Below are 21,628 nucleotides of genomic sequence, written 5' to 3' on the forward strand. Positions count from 1 at the left end.
AGTCAGCATGTGAAACTAGTCAATGTTTTGTTTTGTTTTTTCCAATTAAAACTTTTTAGCTGGGATTTGTTTATATTCTGTTATCAATGGATCTTGGAAAACCTATTACAGAGCAATCCTGTGGCTCCCCAGACAGGGTGGTACAGATTTCATTCTGCATGGCCATCGACAGAGCTATGACTGCAGAGGAAGAGATCCAATTATGGATCTCCCCCTCACCCCCGCCACTGCCAGCTGCTGCAGAAAGCTTATCTTACTTAAGGTAAGTCAGCTAGATGAGCTAAGAGGCTGGTCTAGCTGTAAATGGAAAGAAAAGTAGGAACAGGAGGCGTTTTCCCCCCTGTCCTCCTTCCACCCTACCTGGCTTCTGCTGGCAGGGCATAGGATAAACAGAAGGCTTTAGTCTTTGAGTTTTCTGTCTATTGAGCAGCATTCCCTTAGAATTGTTTGCATATCCTGCCTTTCCTCTGAGGCGCTCAAGGAGGCATAGATTGCTCCCTCTGCTTTCTTAGCCTTACAAGAACCCTGTGAGATAGGGTAAGCTTAGAAATTATGACTGGCCCAAGGTCACTCAGTGAACGTTTGGGCTGAGTTAGGATTTGAACCTGTGTTTCCCTGGTCCTCATATGACTCTAACCACTACACCACACTGGTTCTCTTTGCTGCTTAAACTGGCGAGATGCTTGGGAAAAGAGAAATGCATAATTCCTGCAGACTTGAATTGTGAACATGGAACTTGACTTATCAAAATGTACATATCGAAATGTATTTTGGATACTCCCCAAATGAACAAAGTTGTTCTACATGTCTTCCTAAACAATGAACAAAGTGGTTTGTTTAGGAAGATGAATGAAGTTGCTCTCCGTGTCTTCCTAAAATCAAAATGTCTCCAAGCAGCTTATCAGTTGGTTACATGCACACTGTGATACGTTTCCACTTGGTCAACAGCTGTCTTTCTCCACCCATAGGTAATCAGTGTTAATATTAGGCTACTGTGAAAAATATTTCATGCCAGCTCATAATTGTTCTAAGGATTGTTTGGTTACATCGCGGTCCTCGTACTTACACACTTCTAAGAGTTTGCAAATGATTTACTTCCTGGTGTTCCAGTAAGCATGTAAAAAGCATGCAATGGCAATGTCCAGTCTTCTTTATGAATCTCCTCTTTAATATAGATATTCCTTCTTGGCAGTAGTTGGCATAATAAAAGATTATAGCCTCTTTACATGACAAGCAGAAGGATGAGTGTGATTATGAAAGGATGAGAATGATGAGGAGTCATAAGTTCACACATCGGTAACAACATTAGATCAGCTGGAACATAGCTTAGAAAAATGAATTTGTACTTATACATCGAGTCCTGTTCATATAATATTTTGCAGTGCACATAAATTACATTTTAAACTGAACTTAGAAAAGAAATTCTGGAAAGGAGAACTGTAATTGCTTGGGATTCCTTCCATTCGCCAATTTTCTGTGTCGTGTGATGCCTGCTGATACTATATTTTCCTAAATTTTAGATTTCTAGATTTTAATAATACTTATAACCATATTTTGTCTGACTGTGGCCAGAAAATGAATGTAGTCATTTGTGCTGTTTGTCTTGTTCAAGCCGTTTTATGGGGAAGGGCCATAGCTCAGTGGCAGAGCCCCTGCTTTGCAGGCAGAAGGTCCCAGGTTCAATCCCCAGCAACTCCAAGTAGGGCTGGAGAAAAAACCCTGTCTGAAACCCTGCAGGGCTGCTGCCATTCAGTGTAGATTGGGGTGGGCAGCTTCCAGGGGCCTAGAGGCTGCATTGCCGTCCCGGAACTCACTGGGAGCTGCACCCCACTCCCACCAATTCCAACATTGCTGCTGCTATCGAAATTGCTGCAGCATTTGATGCCGCAGTGGGAGTTGTGTCAAAAAGAAGCACTGATTTTGCAAGGAAACGAGACGCATGGAGGGGGCTTCTGGGATTGCAATTCTGCTTGCAAATGAGGGTCATGCTCCCCACGTGCTTTGTATGCATTCAAAATGGGGGGCACATGTTGCTCATTCCTGGTGGAGATGATACTGAGCTAGATAGAGGTAAGGCAGTTTCCTGTGTTCCTGTGGCTGCTACAGATTGGGAAGTTATTGCTTTCTATTCTGTAATGTCTTGAGAAAGTGGGTTATTATTTTGTAATTTTTAAAAATCAACTTTTTTGTATCTACCATTCTCTGGAGCTAATAAAGCAATACCACCACATCTTTAAAAAATAGATAGCTCAATCCCATGGATCCATTTTAAACATTTTGAATGGTGGTTAAAAGAGCATCTACTCTTTAGGAAAGAGGACATAGCTAGAAAGTATACAGTTGCACCGGCATTCTTTAGATACTAGTGCCATTTTTGGTAGCTGTGCCCTTCTAATATAAGCAGCATTTCCTGGAGAAAAGGCAAAAAAAAATTTGTAGCACTGGCAATGGCTGCTACACGCTAGACCTTTGCAGGGTGTGGTAAAAGGATGCCAGTATTTAGGCCTTTAATAGCAACATTGCCATATGTGCATTTTGTCCTCCATGTGGTAAGGCCTGCTATGTGTATAACAGCCTAAACCTTCCATGCTTTGTAGAACTTGTATATTGATAATTTGTCACAACACTACAGCTTAGCAGTTCTATAGTAGACTTCCCCACTTTGTGCTGGCCAGTGTGATCAGGAAAGTTGGAGTTGTTGTCCAAAACATCTGGAGGGCACCAGGTTGGGGAAGGCTGCTCTGTAGCCTAATTTCAGAGATCTGTCAGAGATGTGGCATATTGGTGAAGAGATGGAGTATGGAGAATCAGGCTCTGGTATGAATCTCCCATTTGACGTGAATTCATTTTGTGGCCTTAGGCAACGCTTTCTCTCAGCCTAAGCTCCACTCCTCTACAATATGGGAATAATGATACTGAACCACCTTACAGTGTTGTAAACAGCACAAGAACAAATGCAAAGTGATTTGAACACTAAGAAGCACTATATAAGTAGCAAGTAGCATTATTATTTTCATTAACATGTTTTTGGATAATACTGTCCACTTGAGCAAGGAGATAAAATTAACACTGAGCACATGTTTTATATGGTTTTATAATGAGTTTAAGTCTCAATAACAAATATTTATGTTTCCTTATAGTTACCCCAACAATTCAGGAAATAAAATCCAGTGGAGTGACGCTTGGAGGGACTGGATTCATAAGATGTGAAAGTGCGGGTGTTCCTTCCCCAGCTTTTGAATGGTACAAAGGAGAAAGGAAGTAAGTTTGTATATCAAACCTGCTTTCATTCTTACACATGGATACTTTGCTCTGGAGTCTGCATATTATTGGGCCAATATATATATATATATATATTTAAGGCTTTAATCAGAGTTTAGCGCGCGCGTGTGTGTGTGTGTGTGTTTGTCATCAGAGGAAGCGGTCAGTCATATCTGCATTGCTTTTATCATCCAATTTTACCACCACAAAGATCATTCCTGAGATACCTGGTATTCAGTAGGGTGCTTCCCAAATAAATTATCTGCTGTAATGCAGGTACAGAAACCCACAGAGTTTGGTTATCTTAGGCTCTGTTAAGATTAAAGACAGAAAAAGTGTGCCTTGCATACTAAGATGTTCTACATAAATATAGTATTTATGATTGGCACAACACAGAGTTAAGCACAAATATGTTCTTCTTGCAAATGAGGCATCATGAGTGAGCCACCCCAAAAGCTTGACTCTAAAACATTATTTCCATTAAAATATATGAAACAAACAAAATGTACATTTCAAATAGCCTAATAAAGACTAAAATTGTTATAATGGTCTAATATATCATTAATGTATTCAAATATGAGCCTGAAGATAGATATTCCTCAGGGCTAGAAGCTGATGCATGCTGTTCTCCAGCTTGATCTTAGTCATCTCTGCAATAAGAGTTCAGTCATATAGTACTATAATGCTTCAGTGTACATAAGGAACACACACACACACACACACTGCATAAGAGCTGCACATTTTCCCCCTGACATTGCAGTGTCCCTGAAAAGGGACTTTGAAGGGGAAAAAAGATCATCTGAAATTCTAAAAATAAAGGAGGAAATAACTTCCTTTGGAAAGGAGGGTTGCTTTTCTACCCAACTATCAGTTGTTTTCTTATACAACTGATGCACTATTAGTAATCACTTCTACATGTTCTGTATAGAAAACATCTATTTTTAATTTAGAGGCTGAGATGAACTGAAAGCAAGCAAGTATAATTAGGGGCTTGGGACTTTACCCTGGGATAAGTGACTGTGGGTACAGTCGCTTGATCATTATTTCAGATATGTAGAAGAGGTTAGATTTCAAAATTCATTGCAAGTGCATTGTGATGCTGAGATATCCTATGTGTCATTGTGCACATTAAACAGACTGAGAGAGTAGAATTCTGGATTGTACCACTAGACTGCAGGGGCGATGTAATTTTTTAATTCCACATATTTTTTAAAAAAAATTCCTGGCATGTAGAAAACAAGTAGATCAGAGAGAAATTATTAGGAAACCTAAGTTGCTACTTCCTTCTACATACTGTGTAGATCAGTACTAAGATACTGGACAAATAACCCTGGGATTCCTTTGACACTTATGTTTCAGTAATCTTGGATGTTTCTGACCAGGTTAATTAGTCTTATAGAAGCACATTTCCCAATAAGTGTGAAAAATATCATATAACAATTCCAAATCAAATAACCTCAGCCTTCAACACTCACAACTTTGTCTGGCTCATCATTATTCATGAACTCATTGCTTGTTATTGAGTACTTTTGAATGCACAGTTTGCACTTCAGTGTTTGTGAATTTATCATTTTGATATTGATTGATTTAGAATTCTGTAAGTTGTTCTATTTATTTTTCTTGGTTGGGGTGCCATGGTAGTGAAAACAAACAGAGTTTCCATCCTTTTGTCTAAATGATTTAAACAACATAAAATGCATGAAAGTGACGTTGAATTCTCAAAGCGAATCACATGCTTAGTAAAAAATAGATTAAATGAGGTTGAAGTTGCTGGAAATAATTATTCAGACCTGGGGTTGCTATCCTACACCCACTTACCTGGGAGTAAGTTCTGTTGAACTTAATGGGACTTCCTTCCAAGGAGACAAGTAGATGTTGTGCCATAAGGCTGTAAATGTTCATCTTTGCTTGGTGCAGCAATAACTCATCATGCTTCAGAATTTTTGAAAAGGACTATTTATTTCCTTCTAGAGTGTAGTAGCTTTTGGAATGTATGGTTATACAAAAACCTATTTTATATGCAGAGCTGTGTAGTGATTAAATTTAAAAAATAGAAGCATTAATGTAATGTAAAATATTAAATCATCAATATGCAGCTATACCATTAATAATGATAGATCTGTATTTTGAGGCTGAATGCTAAGAAAAATTGTACCTCTCACCTAGATTTATGATGTGCTGCCTCCATATATCAAAATTAAATGGTAAATTGTTTATATAAGGAAGAGTTCTGCATTTTCAGGATGAAGTATAAGCAATTCTCTGAGTAATCAAGCATAGCTAAGTATTTTCACATTTAACTATGCATTTCTAACATCTGAATCTGGTCACATGTGTCCTGATGAGGACTGGCTCCAAGAGGGAAATGTTCAAATCATCCAAGATGGGTACTATTTGCTCTTTCATCTCTTCCTGGAATTCTCAATGCCAGGAAGTCTCAACTGTCATTCTATCAAGCTTCTGCCAGCCAAGAAACTGATCCTTTGAGTCTCCCTAAATTTAGATTTTAAAGACCTGTGTGAAAGTGGCTTTCCTAAATTCTCCACCCTCTAAAAAGTGAAGTTGAGTGGTGACATTTTGCCAGATATTGTCCAGTGGCAAAATTTTCCAACAGTTTGTTGGGAAGAAGGCTCACCATTAGCAGTGACATCATGGTTTTCATTTTTTTTTTCTTAAGGGTTGTGAGGGTTTTGTTGCTGTCACTACCAATGGCAACCACAAAATGTTTGTATTGGCAGCACAGTCACCATTTTCTGTCTCCCACAATGTCTTGGATGTGGCATCATTTGGGGGCATTGTGGGAGAAAGTGTCAAAAAATATTAATACATTTCATGAAATGGTTCCCTTTTTTAGGCAGATGTCCCCCAAAAGAAAAATTTCTGAAAAAAGGTCTCTGGAGAAATTTCTCTTTCTGAGAAATAGGAATGTCTAAGTTGATTGAGCTTGCTTTTCTCCTAAATATGAGTTCAGGGTAAAAGTAACTGGAAGAGGGGAAGACACATGAAATGTTTGAAATTAGTTGGAACCAGCACTGCCTTCCACCAGTTGTAGCATTCTTAGGGTGCTTCCAGATGAGGCTTTTATTGGGCCATAGCCCTGCCTCATTCATGGAATTTTACAGGGGGTCCAGATGTCGTCATCTTCCACTCGTAGCCCTTCTGAGCTTTTCCACCACTTCTTCCATCATTTTTCTTACCACGGAAAATCTCTTAAGTAACAAAAGACGGAATAGCTGCAGAATGCCTTTGGACTACCAGCGCTAGGACCCCACCATCTGAAGCACCCTATTTTTTTTAATGATAAAACACTCTTCTGTACACAATGGGGCTGCAACACAGTGAAGCTGCAGCATGTGTGGGCCATGCGTGGCCACCATTTTGAATATACAACCCCCTCTCAGGAGCTTGTTGTGTTGTGAGAACCTGGCGAGTGTGGGTTATGCAGGGATTAAACAACAATCCTTGCATAACCCATGGTCTGTTTTAAGGTTATGTGAGGGCTGCTTAACCCAAGTATAACCACACTCACTGGGTTTCCATGACATGACAACCCCCAAGGGGGGCTGGATATGCAGCATGGCACCATGGCTCATCTTGAGTTAATAACCCACGAAGAGCTGCAGTGTGTCATCCAAACCTGGTCAATGCCTTGAGCAGAGCAGAATCCTGAGCAGAATGCTCAGAATGTTCCCATCAATGGCAAAGGAATCAGTTTTTGCCTGTTTCTTCTCAGCTTGCAGCCCCCCAGTGCCACCTCCTCTACCATTCCTGAGGGTTCCCCAGCACTTGGAGCAAATTTTCAGTGGCACAGAGAGCTGCAGGAGGAAGGAGGAATTTACAAAAATTTCCTCCTCCCCTAATCTGCTAGGGGAGGAGTTTCTCTACTGCTAGTGGAATTTCTCTGCTGGATCAGAAGCATTCTGCAAATGGATGAAGTGCTTCTATTGGTCGGAGGCAAATTTTGGCTCCAACCCAATGTCAAGATAAAAGGCCAGGATGAAAACAACAACAAAAAAAAGAGGGGTCTTCTGAATTGATCCAAGGTAGATGCGGAGAAGGATTAATGAATGTTAGAATTTTCTCCTGTCCTGAAAAACATTGTCCACCTCAGTAGGCAGGCCCACCTAGAATAGTTATTTATTTCTGGCATGAAATCTAAGCATTGATATGTTATGCTGAGAAGAGGATTGGCTCTTCTGTTCCATGTTACAGCTTTCTGTGCACTACATTTTCTGTTATGCTTTTTATATTTCTGTGGGCACAGTTCTAGGCAATAACTTGCCTTTTGAACTCATTCATATTTTCAGTCAGATACAAGAAATTTTCAGGGGTGAGGCACTGGGGACAACTGTGCAGTAGGGGGACAACTGTAGGGACTAAAGCAGAATGTAACACTAAAGAAAATACTGCCTCCTTTTTGCTTATAAAGCCTTTGCCCAATAATAGGAGGAAGTGACTTTTTCTTGATTTATCACCATTTTAAAGTCTTGAAGTTGGCTTGCAAATTTTCCAAGCTGAGAGGGGAAAAGTGAGCTTTCTGTGGGAAACACATGTGCTGACATCTTGATCAAACAAGTACCTCCCACCTTTTTGGCTGCAATAGTGTATACACTTTATGTGGGGAGGCAGAAGTCCACAGTGGGACTTATTTTTAAGTAAATGTCCATAGGGTGGGCTTTAGTCATGATAGATTTCATATACTGTTGTATGCTGGACAAACCTACTCATGTTTTCTCATTGATTTTAATGAGACTTACTCCCTTGTAAGTGTGCATAGTAGGACTGCAGCCTTAGATATGTATTATATTTCTACTGGGATTAAAATGTACCTGACTGATCCCTTTCCTTTATAAATGGTCTTTATGTTTTGTTTGTCATAAGCTGCTCCTTTAGTGAGAAAACGGGAGCATTTTGTAGAACCAAGGAAAAGTCATTATGATGTGCAAAAAGCCATTACAGTGTGCAGTCAAAGACAGCAAAAATGGTGGGTCATTTGTATCTATCTGGAATATCTTTACAGAATAAAGGTACTGTTATTTTGGAGGTATATGAGAAGACTTTTTGATAGGTATGCACCAATCTATGTGAAGGGCTGCCAGTAAGAGGAATCAAAGGCATTAGAGGAAAGAAAAGGGATTAGAAAAGCAGTAATAAAGAATTGAGCACCGATGTTGACATTAGTGCTGGTGTAGAAGTCAGACTCCAGGGATCAATACAGCCTGAGATGGTTTGCAAATCTATGCTGATCCTTGGACAGGAGAGAAACACGTTGCGTATGCAAAGGTGGCATATGCAAGTGTTGCTGATGTGTGCAAAATAGACTGTCGTTTAACCAAGCCAAGCTATTAATAGGAAACTTGGCAGGGGCGGGGGGGGAGGAGTGGCTGATCCAATGAGCAAGTCTATAGTATTGGATTGACATGTAGGATTGAGTTCCATATCAGCCATAGGTGCCTTTGTGTGGTGCTAGGAAAAGTTTCTCATCATGTGGAGAAAGTCCTATGTAGTAAACCTGTACACACATAGACTATATACAGGCATTCTGCTGAATATGTGGAGTCGAGAGCAGAAACAGTGCATACAATCCCAATTCTTCCCCCCCACACACATTCATTGCAACATGTAAATAGTTCTGAATTTCCAAATCACCATCAACATATTCTTGATGAATTGGACCAATTTCTGATGAATAAGTTACCATCAGTAATAAAGTGTGCTATATTAGCCATGCCTTGTTTTGGAACACAAGAGTTATACCCAATGTCAGTCTAACTTAAGCCCCATTCATTTCAAGGTATCTACTCTACATGGGACTAACATTAGATACAACCCCAAGGTCTTCTGAAGCCACTTGAGTTTTCCACCTCCTTTTGGTTCCAATATTCCCTGCTTCCTTTGTAATAACCATGAAAGGTCTCCCCATCCTCCAACCATCCATGCTTGTATTTAGATTCCTCTTGAATATAGACACTTGCCAAAGGAAAAATAGCACCATGTAATCCGAGGCACATCACATGCACAATTGTTTGCATAGATGAAAAGCCCTTTGTTGAATTACAGTCATTGGCAAGATATGGCAATAATACATCATCCAAATATGGCATTATCAGCATTCCTTGCCTGTGTTGTTATCTCATTCCCCCCCTTCCCCTTCCCACTCTGGTAAAAACTATTAGTTTCCATCCATGCATTGCAATAAGACAAAAATACAAACACATTTGCCTGTGGCTTCTAATAGAATATTTTCCCTTTTCCCCCCTTCTAGACTAATCAATGGACAACAAGGGATTACTATTAAAAGCTATAGTTCAAGATCATTTTTAAGTTTCAACAATGTGACAGAGGAGCATTTTGGCAACTACACGTGTGTCGCTGCCAACAAACTAGGCACCACCAATGCCAGCCTGCTTCTGAACCGTAAGTCAAGAAAGATGATGCAAAATATTCATGCTCTGGAGTGTGTCTCTTTTCTCTACCCTGAAGAACAGAAAACTGTAGGAATCTACCTGGCTCAGAATCTCTTCAAAAGGACAGTATCCCATACAGATTTCTCCAAACAATTCCACATGTGTTTTACTTGGCTGCAGCCTGGGTCGAAGGGACCCTGGATGCAACTTAAGTCTGTTTCATGATGCTCTGGGTCCAATTGGGTCAACTGAAGTGCAATGACAAGAACATTGCCCTTGGGCTGACTCAGGCCAAGATGGACCTGAGTCACAGGGCTGGTTCATACATAGCCTGGTATGCGAATGGATCTTTTGCTAGGTTTGGCCAAACCCGGTGCCACAACATCCTGTGGGTCAGGGCTTCCCGGGGGGTCCACTCTCAATGCCAGCCAGCAGTAAATGAAGTGGGGAGTATCAACGAGACAAGGTCTGACCCATCATGGCACTATTTTCATAGGTGCTTTTTATACTACAGGTACAGGGTGCATGGAAAGGCCAATGAAACGTTTAATGCTCAGAGTTGGCAACTCCGATGCAAGCAATATCTGTGTAGATATGCTTTCATGGTGCAGACCTATAACAGGTGATTGTTAGACTTGTGTTATCTGCAATTCCTAAATGTTCTTTCACATATAACCCATTTTGGACACCTGAAGGCATGTCTCAGCTGCACAGGTAGCATATGCAGCAAGGCTTCAGAGCAAATCTCCTGATGATGCATTCTCCCTGCCACAAGTAGGAGCTTAAATGTCAACTTCAGTTTGGCATACTAAGCAAATAGACTGTCATAGTTTGTGTTACAGGTTAGGGTGAACAATTATGATGTACAATGAAAAAGTGGGCCCACTATAGTCGCGTCATTGGTACAACCATTGTGCTGTCTACAGAAATGTGCTATTTATCTTGAAGTGCATCTTCTGGGAACTGTAGTAGTTCACCATATCATAGTCTTTGCATAATTCTTCTGGAATTCAATTAGCTGGCAATAAGCAATTCACTGACATATTTTTATCGAGTGTTACAATAAATAGAATCTGATGGGAAAATATTGCTCACCATTTAAAAAAAATTACACTTTGATTTCTTAATTAAAATGTGCATGAATAAATAAAAAGCTAGTGATACATTAGGAAGATACAACAATAATTGAACGTTTGGAATAGAGTAATTAGAAAAGCTGCCAATACTGACTAAGGATATGGAGCCCTTCTTGGCCAACTGTCTTTATTCTCCTGCAGAGTTACAAATGGTGTATGAAGACACCGTTATTTTATCATGATTCTGTCACAAAGCCTTGCTATAGCCCTAGAGCAACTGATTCTATGTGTGTAGAAGACAACACACCTCAGCTTTGGCAAAATGCCCACCGTCTCAAAATCCTTTCTAATTAGCTGCTGCAGTCTGTGTTCCCTTAAAAGGATTTGAATACCAGTGGAAGAGTTACGAAGATTGTATCTCTTTCATGAACATAAGGTTCTAAGGCAGTGGAGATAATGCGGTCTCAGAGCTGCTTCCGATGTTGAGTGACTCCCATAAAGAAAACGGTCATGGCAGGAGATTGGCTTCCAAGCCATACACTTTTTTGTGGGGTTCTAAGCATATCTACATTTGGCTTGTAAATTGGACACAGGTGCAAGTGGTTCTGATACAACCATTTATCTCATGGTAGCAACTCATAGGTGCACTTTTCAGAGTGGAAAGAATAGTACCAAAAGTGTGCCTCATCTCCAGAAAGGTAGTAGTTTGGTCAAGGAAGCCATATTGCTCATTCATGTGGGGATATGTTTAGGAAGATTTCCAGAAAGGTTACTGAAAATATGTATGGTTCTGTTGGCTTAAACTGCAGCATAGACCGGTATGGTTAGATATTTTGTACTCATATCCCATGAAAACATTAAGTATTAGCCACAGATAAGAATAACATACACAGTCCAAAGTCAAGAGTTGGTGTCATCATTGGGCACAGAATTCTACATGGGCACGAAATTCCAGAGTTCTCAGATTACACCCTCTTGCAACTTATCTTGGATCATTCATAGGTTATTGTGTTTTTCCTGGGAACTGGGAACTCCACTGACTCGAGAAAACAACTTTGCTATTGTTCACACACTCGCATCCCAGAATGTAAGACGGGTGAGTTATGAGCCCCTTTTCAGCTCACTGTAACCTCAGGTTCAACATAAACATTGATTAGAGTTTTACATTAGTTGGAAGAAAGTTATCTCAGATCATGTGAATAGACTCATATGTAGACAAAATGAGTCTTCACTGGTCTATACAAATATCTAATTACATATTTAGCATGGGTTTGCCTGCTCTTCTTGTAAGAATAGCATTGGGATCAGGGATGTGTAACTGTACGCAGATTATAGCTACTAAATATTTCAGTGGAGCAACTAGAGAGAGATTCAGTACACAATATTTCCTCTGGGTGCAAGGAGTTGATAAAAGAGGATGATGACCATGATGATTATTATTTCAGAGGATTGACCATACTGCAGAACAGAAGTGCCATTGGGGTGGGAGGGCAGAAATCAAGTCTAGGCAATCAGTGTTGCTGAAACTAGGCAGGTATGTCCCTGATGGATGTCTAGATGATAGATCACTGGGAACTACAAGTAGTATGCATCTACCAATTCAGAGGTGATGACTACAGGTTATAGTATGAAAGGAACTATTGAAGCAGCACAAGTAGTATTTGTTTTAAGGACAGGAAGATCTAGATTGCAGAGTAGATGTTGTGAAATCTTTGTTCAACTTTTCTAGCTGATCAGTGCCTTGTGAGGTTTGTGATTACACTGCCTGGAGCACTGATGGACAACTTGTGGCCGAATAAACAACCTATCAGCAGCAGAAATGAAAAACAAAATAGGAACATTACAAACCATCTCATGATGACAAGGATAAAATAGCAAGTTGCAGTATTCTAATTATTTGTGACTAATCCTTCATCTAGTCTATTCCAAATACATTACTTTTTGAAGTATATTGTTTGTGCTTCTAACACATGCTGGAAGCTCTGTAAGGTTTATGAGATATACCACTTCAATCATATGGGTGTGTATAGTGGATAGTCCCATCCTGCCATCTAGGGGCCCACTCAAAGCATTTTGCTTTGTTTACTTGGCAGGCTTTCCAACAGAGCTTGCTCTGCTCGGAAAGGGGTAAAATGCAGTCTTTGCTATAAGTAAAAGCATGTATTTTATGAGTCATTAAACCCATTCTCCCAAGCGAACAAGCAGTATTCTGGTACCTACCCAAGATAAAAGGCTCTGTTTGCAGAAAAACAAAGAAAGAAGGAGTTAATCTCATTTAAACATGCAAGCTGTGCTTCTGAATTAGCAAAGTGTCAAGTTAAAGCAAACAAATTGGGGGGAAAAACCCGCTTCCCTAAAAACAATTCTGGAGGGGACTACCTGAAATCAGGGACTAACTTTGACTCTCCCTTACACTGTTTTACTTACTGTACTTTCCAACCATAGGACAAAAGGGGTAATATTTCTTTCTAAAGTTAAATCTTCCTAAACAAAATGTATGAGCAAATGTCTAAAATAGCACATGCAATATCTGCATATCTAAGGTCATGTGTAGTCAGAAAATTAAATACTGGCTTATGGTTCAGACCATACATCTGAATATTTGTGTTTCTGTTTCATCTGATTATGACGAGTCAGTCAGTCACAGGCATACGTTTGCAGCTGATTTGGCCTTCCCTGCATATGGAATTTATCCTGCGATTGAGATTGGTTACTCATGAAAGTTTGCAGGTGCTTTACATGATGTTGCAGGTGCTTTACATAATATTACAACCTCCATCACCTCTCCTGTGGTTTATGACCATTTCTGTGGCTTAATTTGAAATGGAAATAATGAGCTAATATAAAGAAGCAGCTTGAATCGGGTTGAAATTGTCCATATAAAGAGGAAGTGGCACTATAACAACAGTGCTATCTAGTGGCTATATAATGAGACATATAAAACTTGCAGATAAAGCCAATCCTCAAAAAAACAAAACAAAACAGGAAGTGTGTGTGAAGGAGTCCATCTTAATCCTGCAAAGAATTCAGAAGCAGAAGCCTCAGTAAACTGTGGGATTAAAAAAATCCCGATGTGGAAAAGCCCTTAGTCTTGGATCCAAGAGCCTCAGAGCTAAAACAGACTTTAAATCTGTATCTAGAAGCGATGTCTTTTTAAATTTACTCTAGAGTAGGTACAGGGCCCCTCTCATGATCAGGACCCTAGCATGAGGGGTTAGGAGGGCTTCTAAGGTCTGGATCAGGCCCCCTGCACATACTCTAGAGTAAAACAAGAAAAAAGAACTTGCTGCTAGGTATGGGTTTAAGCTAATGACTGTTTGTTTGGCCCTCAGCCTCCGCTGAAGGAGCTTCCTCTCACTCAAGGGAGTAATGCTTTAGTTTCCATTGATTCCACTCTTCAGCTACAGGCCCCTCTGCTGCACTGAACACTAGGGCTATGCACTGCTTCAGCCCGAAGCCCGAGCTCTGAGTCGAAGCAAGGTGCTTCGGGCCGCCAGCGAGGCAGAGGGGGAACAAAGCGGCATAAAGCAGATCGGATCGCTCTGAAGCACTTCGGCGCACTCTGGCGTGATCCAGAAGCCCAGCTACCACACCACCATTGCTGCGCAGCCCCCAGATCCTTACCTATGTCCTCTGGATGCACACCAGCAGCCATCTTGTTGTTCCGGAGGGTGGGGAAGCCATTTTTTTTTAAACGTTGACCCCCTGTATTTGTCTCCCTGGAACAACAAGACAGCTGCTGGCATGCATCTAGAGGGCCTAAGAGCTGGGGGCGGTTCCCCCAGTGGCAGTGGTGGCAGTGGCTCCCCTGGTGGAATCATCAGCGGTGGCGGTTCCAATGGCAGCAGCAGCAGCTCCCCCAGTGGTGGTGGTCACAGCAGCTCCCCCCCACCCCAGAACAAGATGGCTGGCAGCCTAAGGGCCCAGGTAAGGAGTTGGAGATATCCAAATCCTGCTTCAGCTCCATAGACCAAAGTGGGTTGCCCCCCCCCCATCAGCCAAAGCAAATCAGGCCCACCTTAGAAGCTCTGAAGTGGCTTCCAAGGTGGATCAGGGAGTCCATGCACAGCCCTACTGAACACCGTTCTGGAGGGACACCCAACTGTCTAGTTCTACTTCTCTATTTACCACATTTATGAAAGGATTAATGTGAATTCTTTAAGTTGCTGGAGCCTAGTAGAGATTGGATAGCTCAAGAACTGTCCCTTATACAAATTCCTGAAGGAAAAGGCTATCAATGGCTACTAGTACTGATGGCTATGTGCTACCTCCAGAACCAGAGGCAGTGAGCCTATGTACACCAGTTGCTGGGGAACATGGGAGGGTGCTGTTGCACTGATGTCCTGCTTGTGGGTTTCCCATCAACAGCTGGTTGACCACTATGTGAACAGAATGCTGGACTAGATGGACCCTTGGTCTGATCCAGAATGGGCTTCTTATGTTCTTATATTCTTAAACTATACAATATGTGGTGTTAGCATGAGTACTGCTACCATTTATCACAGACCACTTTAAGTTTACTTAGGAAAATTGTTTATATTTAATAGTTTAGATTTAAAGGTGGAGGATTGGATTACATATTAAATTAATTGCACTTCAGTCCCATTGGTTTCAAGTTAAGTTCCATTCATTTCAATGGGAACTAAAAGCAACTTAGTGTGAATCTAACCTATAATGTTTAGATAACAGTGTGAGTGATTGCTGTAAGTAGGTTCCATGGTATATTCCATGGGCCATGGTATATTCTGCTTTTCACATTATTGGCCCTACAGTAAAAAGACTCAGAACTATTGCCTTAGCCAAAGACAATTATGGGTGACAATATTTTAAAGGGAACTCAGCCGTATATTCCAAAGTTTCTGTCATTGCAGAATGTTAGAACGTTGTTAAGCAGCTGTCACAGATACATTTTAGTGCTGGATTAAGTTATCTGTTTGTATACCTATCATGTGTTTTCAGCTCTTTGGGGATGAAAGGTGCTATAGAAATGTTGAGCTATGGTAATAACGATGGTGAAATGTAAATACCATGTTGTCTTGAACATCTGCTTCATTGGCAGAGGAAGGAAATAGACAGCAGTGCCTTTGCAACATGGAGCAGTATCTTCTAATTAGTTTAGGTTCAGTAACAAAACAGAGGTTTTTCATCAAATGAGAACTTGATGGGGCTGTTCACACAGCATGCTAATCCACACTCAGTGGTTGAGTGTGGGTTGTTGTTGAACCGTGGGTTGTTTGTTGAACCATGGGCTAGCATGTTAGCATTTTCTGCAGGTTTGTTAACCACGCAGTGTGGCTTGTTAACCACCCTGAACAATCCAGAAACAAACCATGGGTTCTCAAGGTGGCTTGTTCAAGAAAAATAAGCCACACTGCATGGCTAACATGTCACCCCAAAGAAAGTGTCCTGGGTTCAGGCAACATGCTAACCCATGGTTCAGCAAACAACCCACAGTTCAACAACAACCCACACTCAACCACTGAGTGTGGGTTAACATATTGTGTGAACACAGCCATTGTGAACTTAAAGTTACTTTGGCCCTTTCTAACAAGAGGAAGGAAATGCAGGAAGAATCATGAGCTCCATATGTGGAAATAGCACATATGTCTCTGCGTGGGGAGAGGGAAGATGATGAACCAGCATGAAAGAGGGAAACACACTGCCTCTTTCCCCCTCTTTATTTAGGATATCCAAAGTCACTCTTAGGACCAATTATTGAGTTACTGATGTAGCATGTTTGCTGCTTCCAGGTCATCAAGATTCATGCTGTCATTTTAAAAAAATTAAATGGGTGGATGATGTGGGGGTTTTTTCCCCTAACACCAGCAAGCATCCAGAAGAGTTGAACATAGCACAAAGGTAATATAAGGATCAGCGCATGGCATGATACTAGTGTTTATGTCCTAGCTAGGGATGGACGTAGCTGTCAAATTTGATTTTGTTCCTTTTCTCATTTTTCCAAAGTTAACTTTGTTCTATCCCATTCCTGCTTAGTTTGCAAAAAAAAAAAAAATTAAGACCACACAAAAATTAATACATTAATACATTTTTGTGCAGATTCCTCAAAATATATACATTTTTCAAATTATACACATTTTTGCAGTCCATTTCCCTAAAATAAAATGCTCTTGTGCACACTTCTCTGTAATATACACATATTTCTGTACCTGTATTATACCTTTTTTTTAATCTGCAAACTTTGATCAAACGCTTCTGAAAAGTGCAGATATCGATATTTAACGGCATCGCAGTTTGTGTACAGTACACATAAACATGCAAGCTGAATGGATTTCTCCCCCAGTCATAATTTCCAGGGACAGTAAGGTCGCAGCTTGTTCTACGGTTAAGCTATGGTTTCCATTTGGGAGCCTTGTGTGATGCACAGAGAATTTGGGCTGGCAAAGAATGCTGTGGCATCTTTGGTGAGACAAATGCTACATATCTGTGCTCCTCGTCTCTATGTTAGTTTGCTGCCAGATGTTACATGTAGGTTTACATAGACCTAGCTGGCTCAGAAGCCCTTAGAATAGGTAAGTCATCTTCCCCTTTGCCTGTTTCTGCCAAAGAGCGTTTGTACGAAGCTGGAACACTGCTCCTCGTGCTGGTGGTGGCACCGAGACATACAACTGATTCTTAAAAATTGTTCTTAAGCTGTATGTATTGTAAACAAAAGAATTACTGCTTAAAATAAACATATTAATTAAGCCTCTGTGATTAGAACACAGAATCTAGTGGTGTGTAATTACACATACAATTTGAATGCAAGGTTCAAATTGCCAAATGGGCACTTAGCATCATACGGAATAAACGTTGTTCTGTTCTGCATACTGTGTGCCGTAATCCTATACATGATGTGCGTGCCTTTGACATTTACTTCAACCAGAAAAAAACATGTGACTAAGTGGAAGAATATAAATACATTGCAGTGGTACATATTCTAAGAGGGGGTGTCATGGAGTGTCGGAGAATGCTGCCTTAACATGACGTACTCTTTTGTGACTGTATTGATTTATTACATCCTTTTTTTCAAGCTGCTAATCACAGGATTAAAAATACATTGGGCCATTTAAAAGTTCAGCATTCTATAGGCAGGTGGTGCTAAAGTGACCGCACGATACAAAGCTATAGTAGATTTTTAATTAAAAATTACATAAGATTTTATATCAGTTAATTTTGGTCTAAAATCCTAGTACTCAATTTTTGAATGCAAACTTTGAAACATCTACACCAAAGGTTTAGAATTATAATGCATTTTGCATGCATGTATGTATAATTTATCTTTGTGACCATGTGTATTGCCCATTTCAGTGATGATCCATTTAATGTGCCTCCTCTGTGTATTTTGCCCATGCAGTGATTCATGGTAAAGCAGATTTGAACCTTGGGCTGTGAGAAATTCCTCTAGGTGGAACAGTTCTTTGGAACTGCATAAAAACAGCCACAGACTGAACACTTAGAACTTCATGCATTATTCATCTTCATGCAGATGCCAGTCTGTGCAAACCCATGTGTAAGAGGCAGGGATAGGATGTTCCCACTTTGTAATATATGGGCAGGCTGGTTCTCCCCATGCTGCCCTTGGTGATAGCCTGAAAGCTGCTGTTGCCACCCCTTCAGCTGTTGAGATAGCTGCCCGTGCAAAAGAATTGGGAAGAGGACATGCTTTTGGAGATGAAACGCTTCTTCTGGACATCAGAATAAATAGAACATTTGATTTAGATACCCATACAAAATAATAATAGCTGTTGCAGAAGTATTTGAGTTTGATTGCTTCTAGTGTGTGCAGTTTCAGGCGCTTCTGTTTGATTAAAGAAATAATGACTTGACACAGTACTTTATTGATAACCTTTACATATACTGTCACCTGCTGTCTTGAATTGTCTTTTCCATTATTACTTTTCTACCGGTGTGTGTGTGCGTGAAGGCTACATAGCTATTGCTAAAAAGGCTTCAAAGCTGACTGTTTTACAGTGTTGTGTTATTTGGAGAATTAATTTAAAAATGTCCACTAAAAATGTCTTCATAGAACCGATCAACCTCAGCTTCTTCGGCCTCAGTGGTTGGGGCATAGACTTGAATTACTGTGATGTTGAATGGTTTGCCTTGGATTCGTACTGAGATCATTCTATCATTTTTAAGATTGTACCCCAGTACTGCTTTTCCCACCTTTTTGTTGACTATGAGTGCTACTCCATTTCTTCTAAGGGATTCTTGCCCACAATAGTAGATATGATGGTCACCTGAATTAAATTCGCCCATGCCTGTCCATTTGAGTTCGCTGATTCCCAAGATGTCAATGTTCAATCTTGCCATCTCATGTTTGACCACCTCCAGCTTACCTTGATTCATTGATCTGACATTCCAGGTTCCTAAACAATATTGTTCTTTACAGCATCGGATTTTCTTTTCACCACCAGACACATCCACAGCTGAGTGTTCTTTTGGCTTTGGCCCAGCCGCTTCACTCTTTCTGGCGCTACTTGGAAATACCCTCTGCTCTTCCCCAGTAGCATATTGGACACCTTCCGACCTGAGGGGCTCATCTTCCGGCGTCATCTCTTTTAGCCTTGTGATACGTTCCATGGGGTTTACTTGGCAAGAATACTGGAGTGGGTTGCCATTTCCTTCTCCAGTGGACCACATTTTGTCAGAACTCTCTGCCATGACCTGTCCGTCTTGGGTGGCCCTGCACGGCATAGCTTATGGCTTCACTGAGTTACGCAAGCCCCTTCGCCACAACAAGGCAGTGATCCATGAAGGGGAAGCAATCCATGCTGTAGATTTAAAATAGATTACAATCTAAGATATTTACTGCAGAAGAGTTCCATTGTCTTCTTCGTACACTGTTATGCTGAGTATACCAACGTTTGTAAATTAAACTGTATTGGTGGACATCCCTCTGTATTTGAATCCTAAAAAGGATTTATACCACAATCCTATACATGTCTATTCTGAAGCAAGTTCGATTGGGTTCATTGGGTCTTATTCTTAGGTAAGTGGGTATAGGACTGCATCTTATTCCCTTAAAAGTCAGCAGATTTTTGTTCCCCACTGAGTTCAAAACATTGGCGGGAATTAATTTCCACACAGAATTATATAGGGTGAGGTGGAGAGAAGGTTATATAAAACATTTCATTATGCCTTTATGGAAGGGATCCAAAATTTAAAAGAATTTTTAAGATTCAGGAGAATGTTTGTCTATTCACCATGTTAAACCAACAAGCATAAAACCCATGGGAATCTTGAATGCTTTTGACAGCATTTCTGTAATATCTAAGGATATATAACCACTTATTGTTTCAAAGTGAAATGAAAACCAGTGTGTACTAGAAACAGATGCTAACAAGTGCTTTTACACTTGAGACATTAAGAGGCAGAGGCGCATAAATTATTTTTCTGATAGTATAGTTCTTTTACAAGCAGCTGGGCTCAGGATCCTGAATGTGTTTTATAAACCTTTTCTATGGAAATGTTTGAAGAGTGTGCTGTCATTTACTAGGACGACAAAGACATGTAAATGCAAATGTCTTAAAACATTATTGCCCTGGATTCTACCCTTGATAGTGTTTTGACCTCCTGAACTTTACTCAGTGAACAACCTCAAAGCTGAGAATTGTGTTTCTATCTTTTGTTAAAATGTTCTGCAAGAGAAAATGTGCTACCGTTATCAGTAACTCAGCTGAACCTAATGAATATGTTTGACAGATTCCCAACAGCAGTTAAGGAGTATGAAGTGCACAGCACAGCACAAGTAAGAAAGCAAGCTACTCAGCAGTTATGGGTGTTCACAGACAGGGCAAGGGGATGCTCCCCCCATGAGCCATAATACCCAGATTCCCATTTTTAAAAAAGCAAGGTTTTAGCCCTTGTAGAACTCAACATAGGAGGCCAAATGTGCAGCTACTATTCCACCCATTCATTTTATGAGAAACTACCCTACTCCCACCTTTCAGTGGTTTTGGCCAATGAATGAAGTATTAGCAATGATTGACACATCCACTGTCGAGACAAGGAACTTCCTGATTTATAGAATCATAGAGTCATAGAATAGTAGGGTTAGAAGGGGCCTATAAGACCATCGAGTCCAACGCCCTGCTCAGTGCAGGAATCCAAGTCAAAGCATCCCTGACAGATGGCTGTCCAATTCATTGTTACGCGTTTTTCCTTTTGGACGTCCCAGGTGAGAAGTGATTGTTGTTCAGTCGTTCAGTCGTGTCCGACTCTTCGTGACCCCATGGACCATAGCACGCCAGGCCTTCCTGTCCTGCGCTCTCTCCCAGAGTGTACTCAAGTTCATATTCATAGCATCGGTGATGCTATCTAACCATCTCAACCTCTGTCATCCCCTTCTCCTTTTGCCTTCAGTCTTTCCCAGCATCAGGGTCTTTTCCAGAGAGTTTTCTCTTCGCATCAGGTGGCCAAAATATTTCAGCTTCAGCTTCAGTACCTGTCCTTCCAATGAGCACTCAGGGTTGATTTCCTTTAGGACTGATTGATTGGACCTCCTTGCAGTCCAGGGGACTCGTAAGGGTCTTCTCCAGCACCACAGTTCGAAAGCATCGATTCTTTGGTGCTCAGCCTTCCTTATAGTCCAGCTCTCACAGCCATACCTTACTACTGGGAAAACCATAGCTTTGATTAGACGGACCTTTGTCGGCAAGTTGATGTCTCTGCTTCTTACTATGTTGTCTAGGTTTGCCATAGCTTTCCTCCCAAGGAGCAAGCGTCTTTTAATTTCATGGCTACAGTCACCGTCTGCGGTGATCTTGGAGCCCAAGAAAGTAAAATCTGTCACTGCTTCCATTTCTTCCCCTTCTATATGCCAGGAAGTGATGGGGCCAGATGCCATGATCTTAGTTTTTTTAATGTTGAGTTTCAAACCAG

The 21,628-nt window shown here is 40.8% G+C and overlaps 1 protein-coding gene across 3 annotated transcripts in view; it reads left to right on the forward strand.

Moving 5' to 3' along the window:
* The window catches only part of NEGR1 (neuronal growth regulator 1), a 791,297-nt gene that overhangs the window by 622,531 nt on the left and 147,138 nt on the right, over window positions 1-21,628 (forward strand). For all 3 annotated transcript variants that reach the window (XR_014790510.1, XM_084852229.1, XM_084852228.1), the window contains exons 5-6: window positions 3,141-3,261; window positions 9,527-9,678. Coding sequence is in view for 2 of the 3 variants with exons in the window: in XM_084852229.1 (XP_084708355.1) it covers window positions 3,141-3,261; window positions 9,527-9,678 (273 nt within the window). In the remaining variant the exon portion in view is untranslated. The remainder of the gene's footprint in view (window positions 1-3,140; window positions 3,262-9,526; window positions 9,679-21,628) is intronic.

Source organism: Heloderma suspectum, chromosome 4 (genome assembly GCF_057233095.1).
Source record: "Heloderma suspectum isolate Gila_16-S chromosome 4, 16-S_ref, whole genome shotgun sequence".
Taxonomy (NCBI): Eukaryota; Metazoa; Chordata; class Lepidosauria; order Squamata; family Helodermatidae; genus Heloderma; species Heloderma suspectum.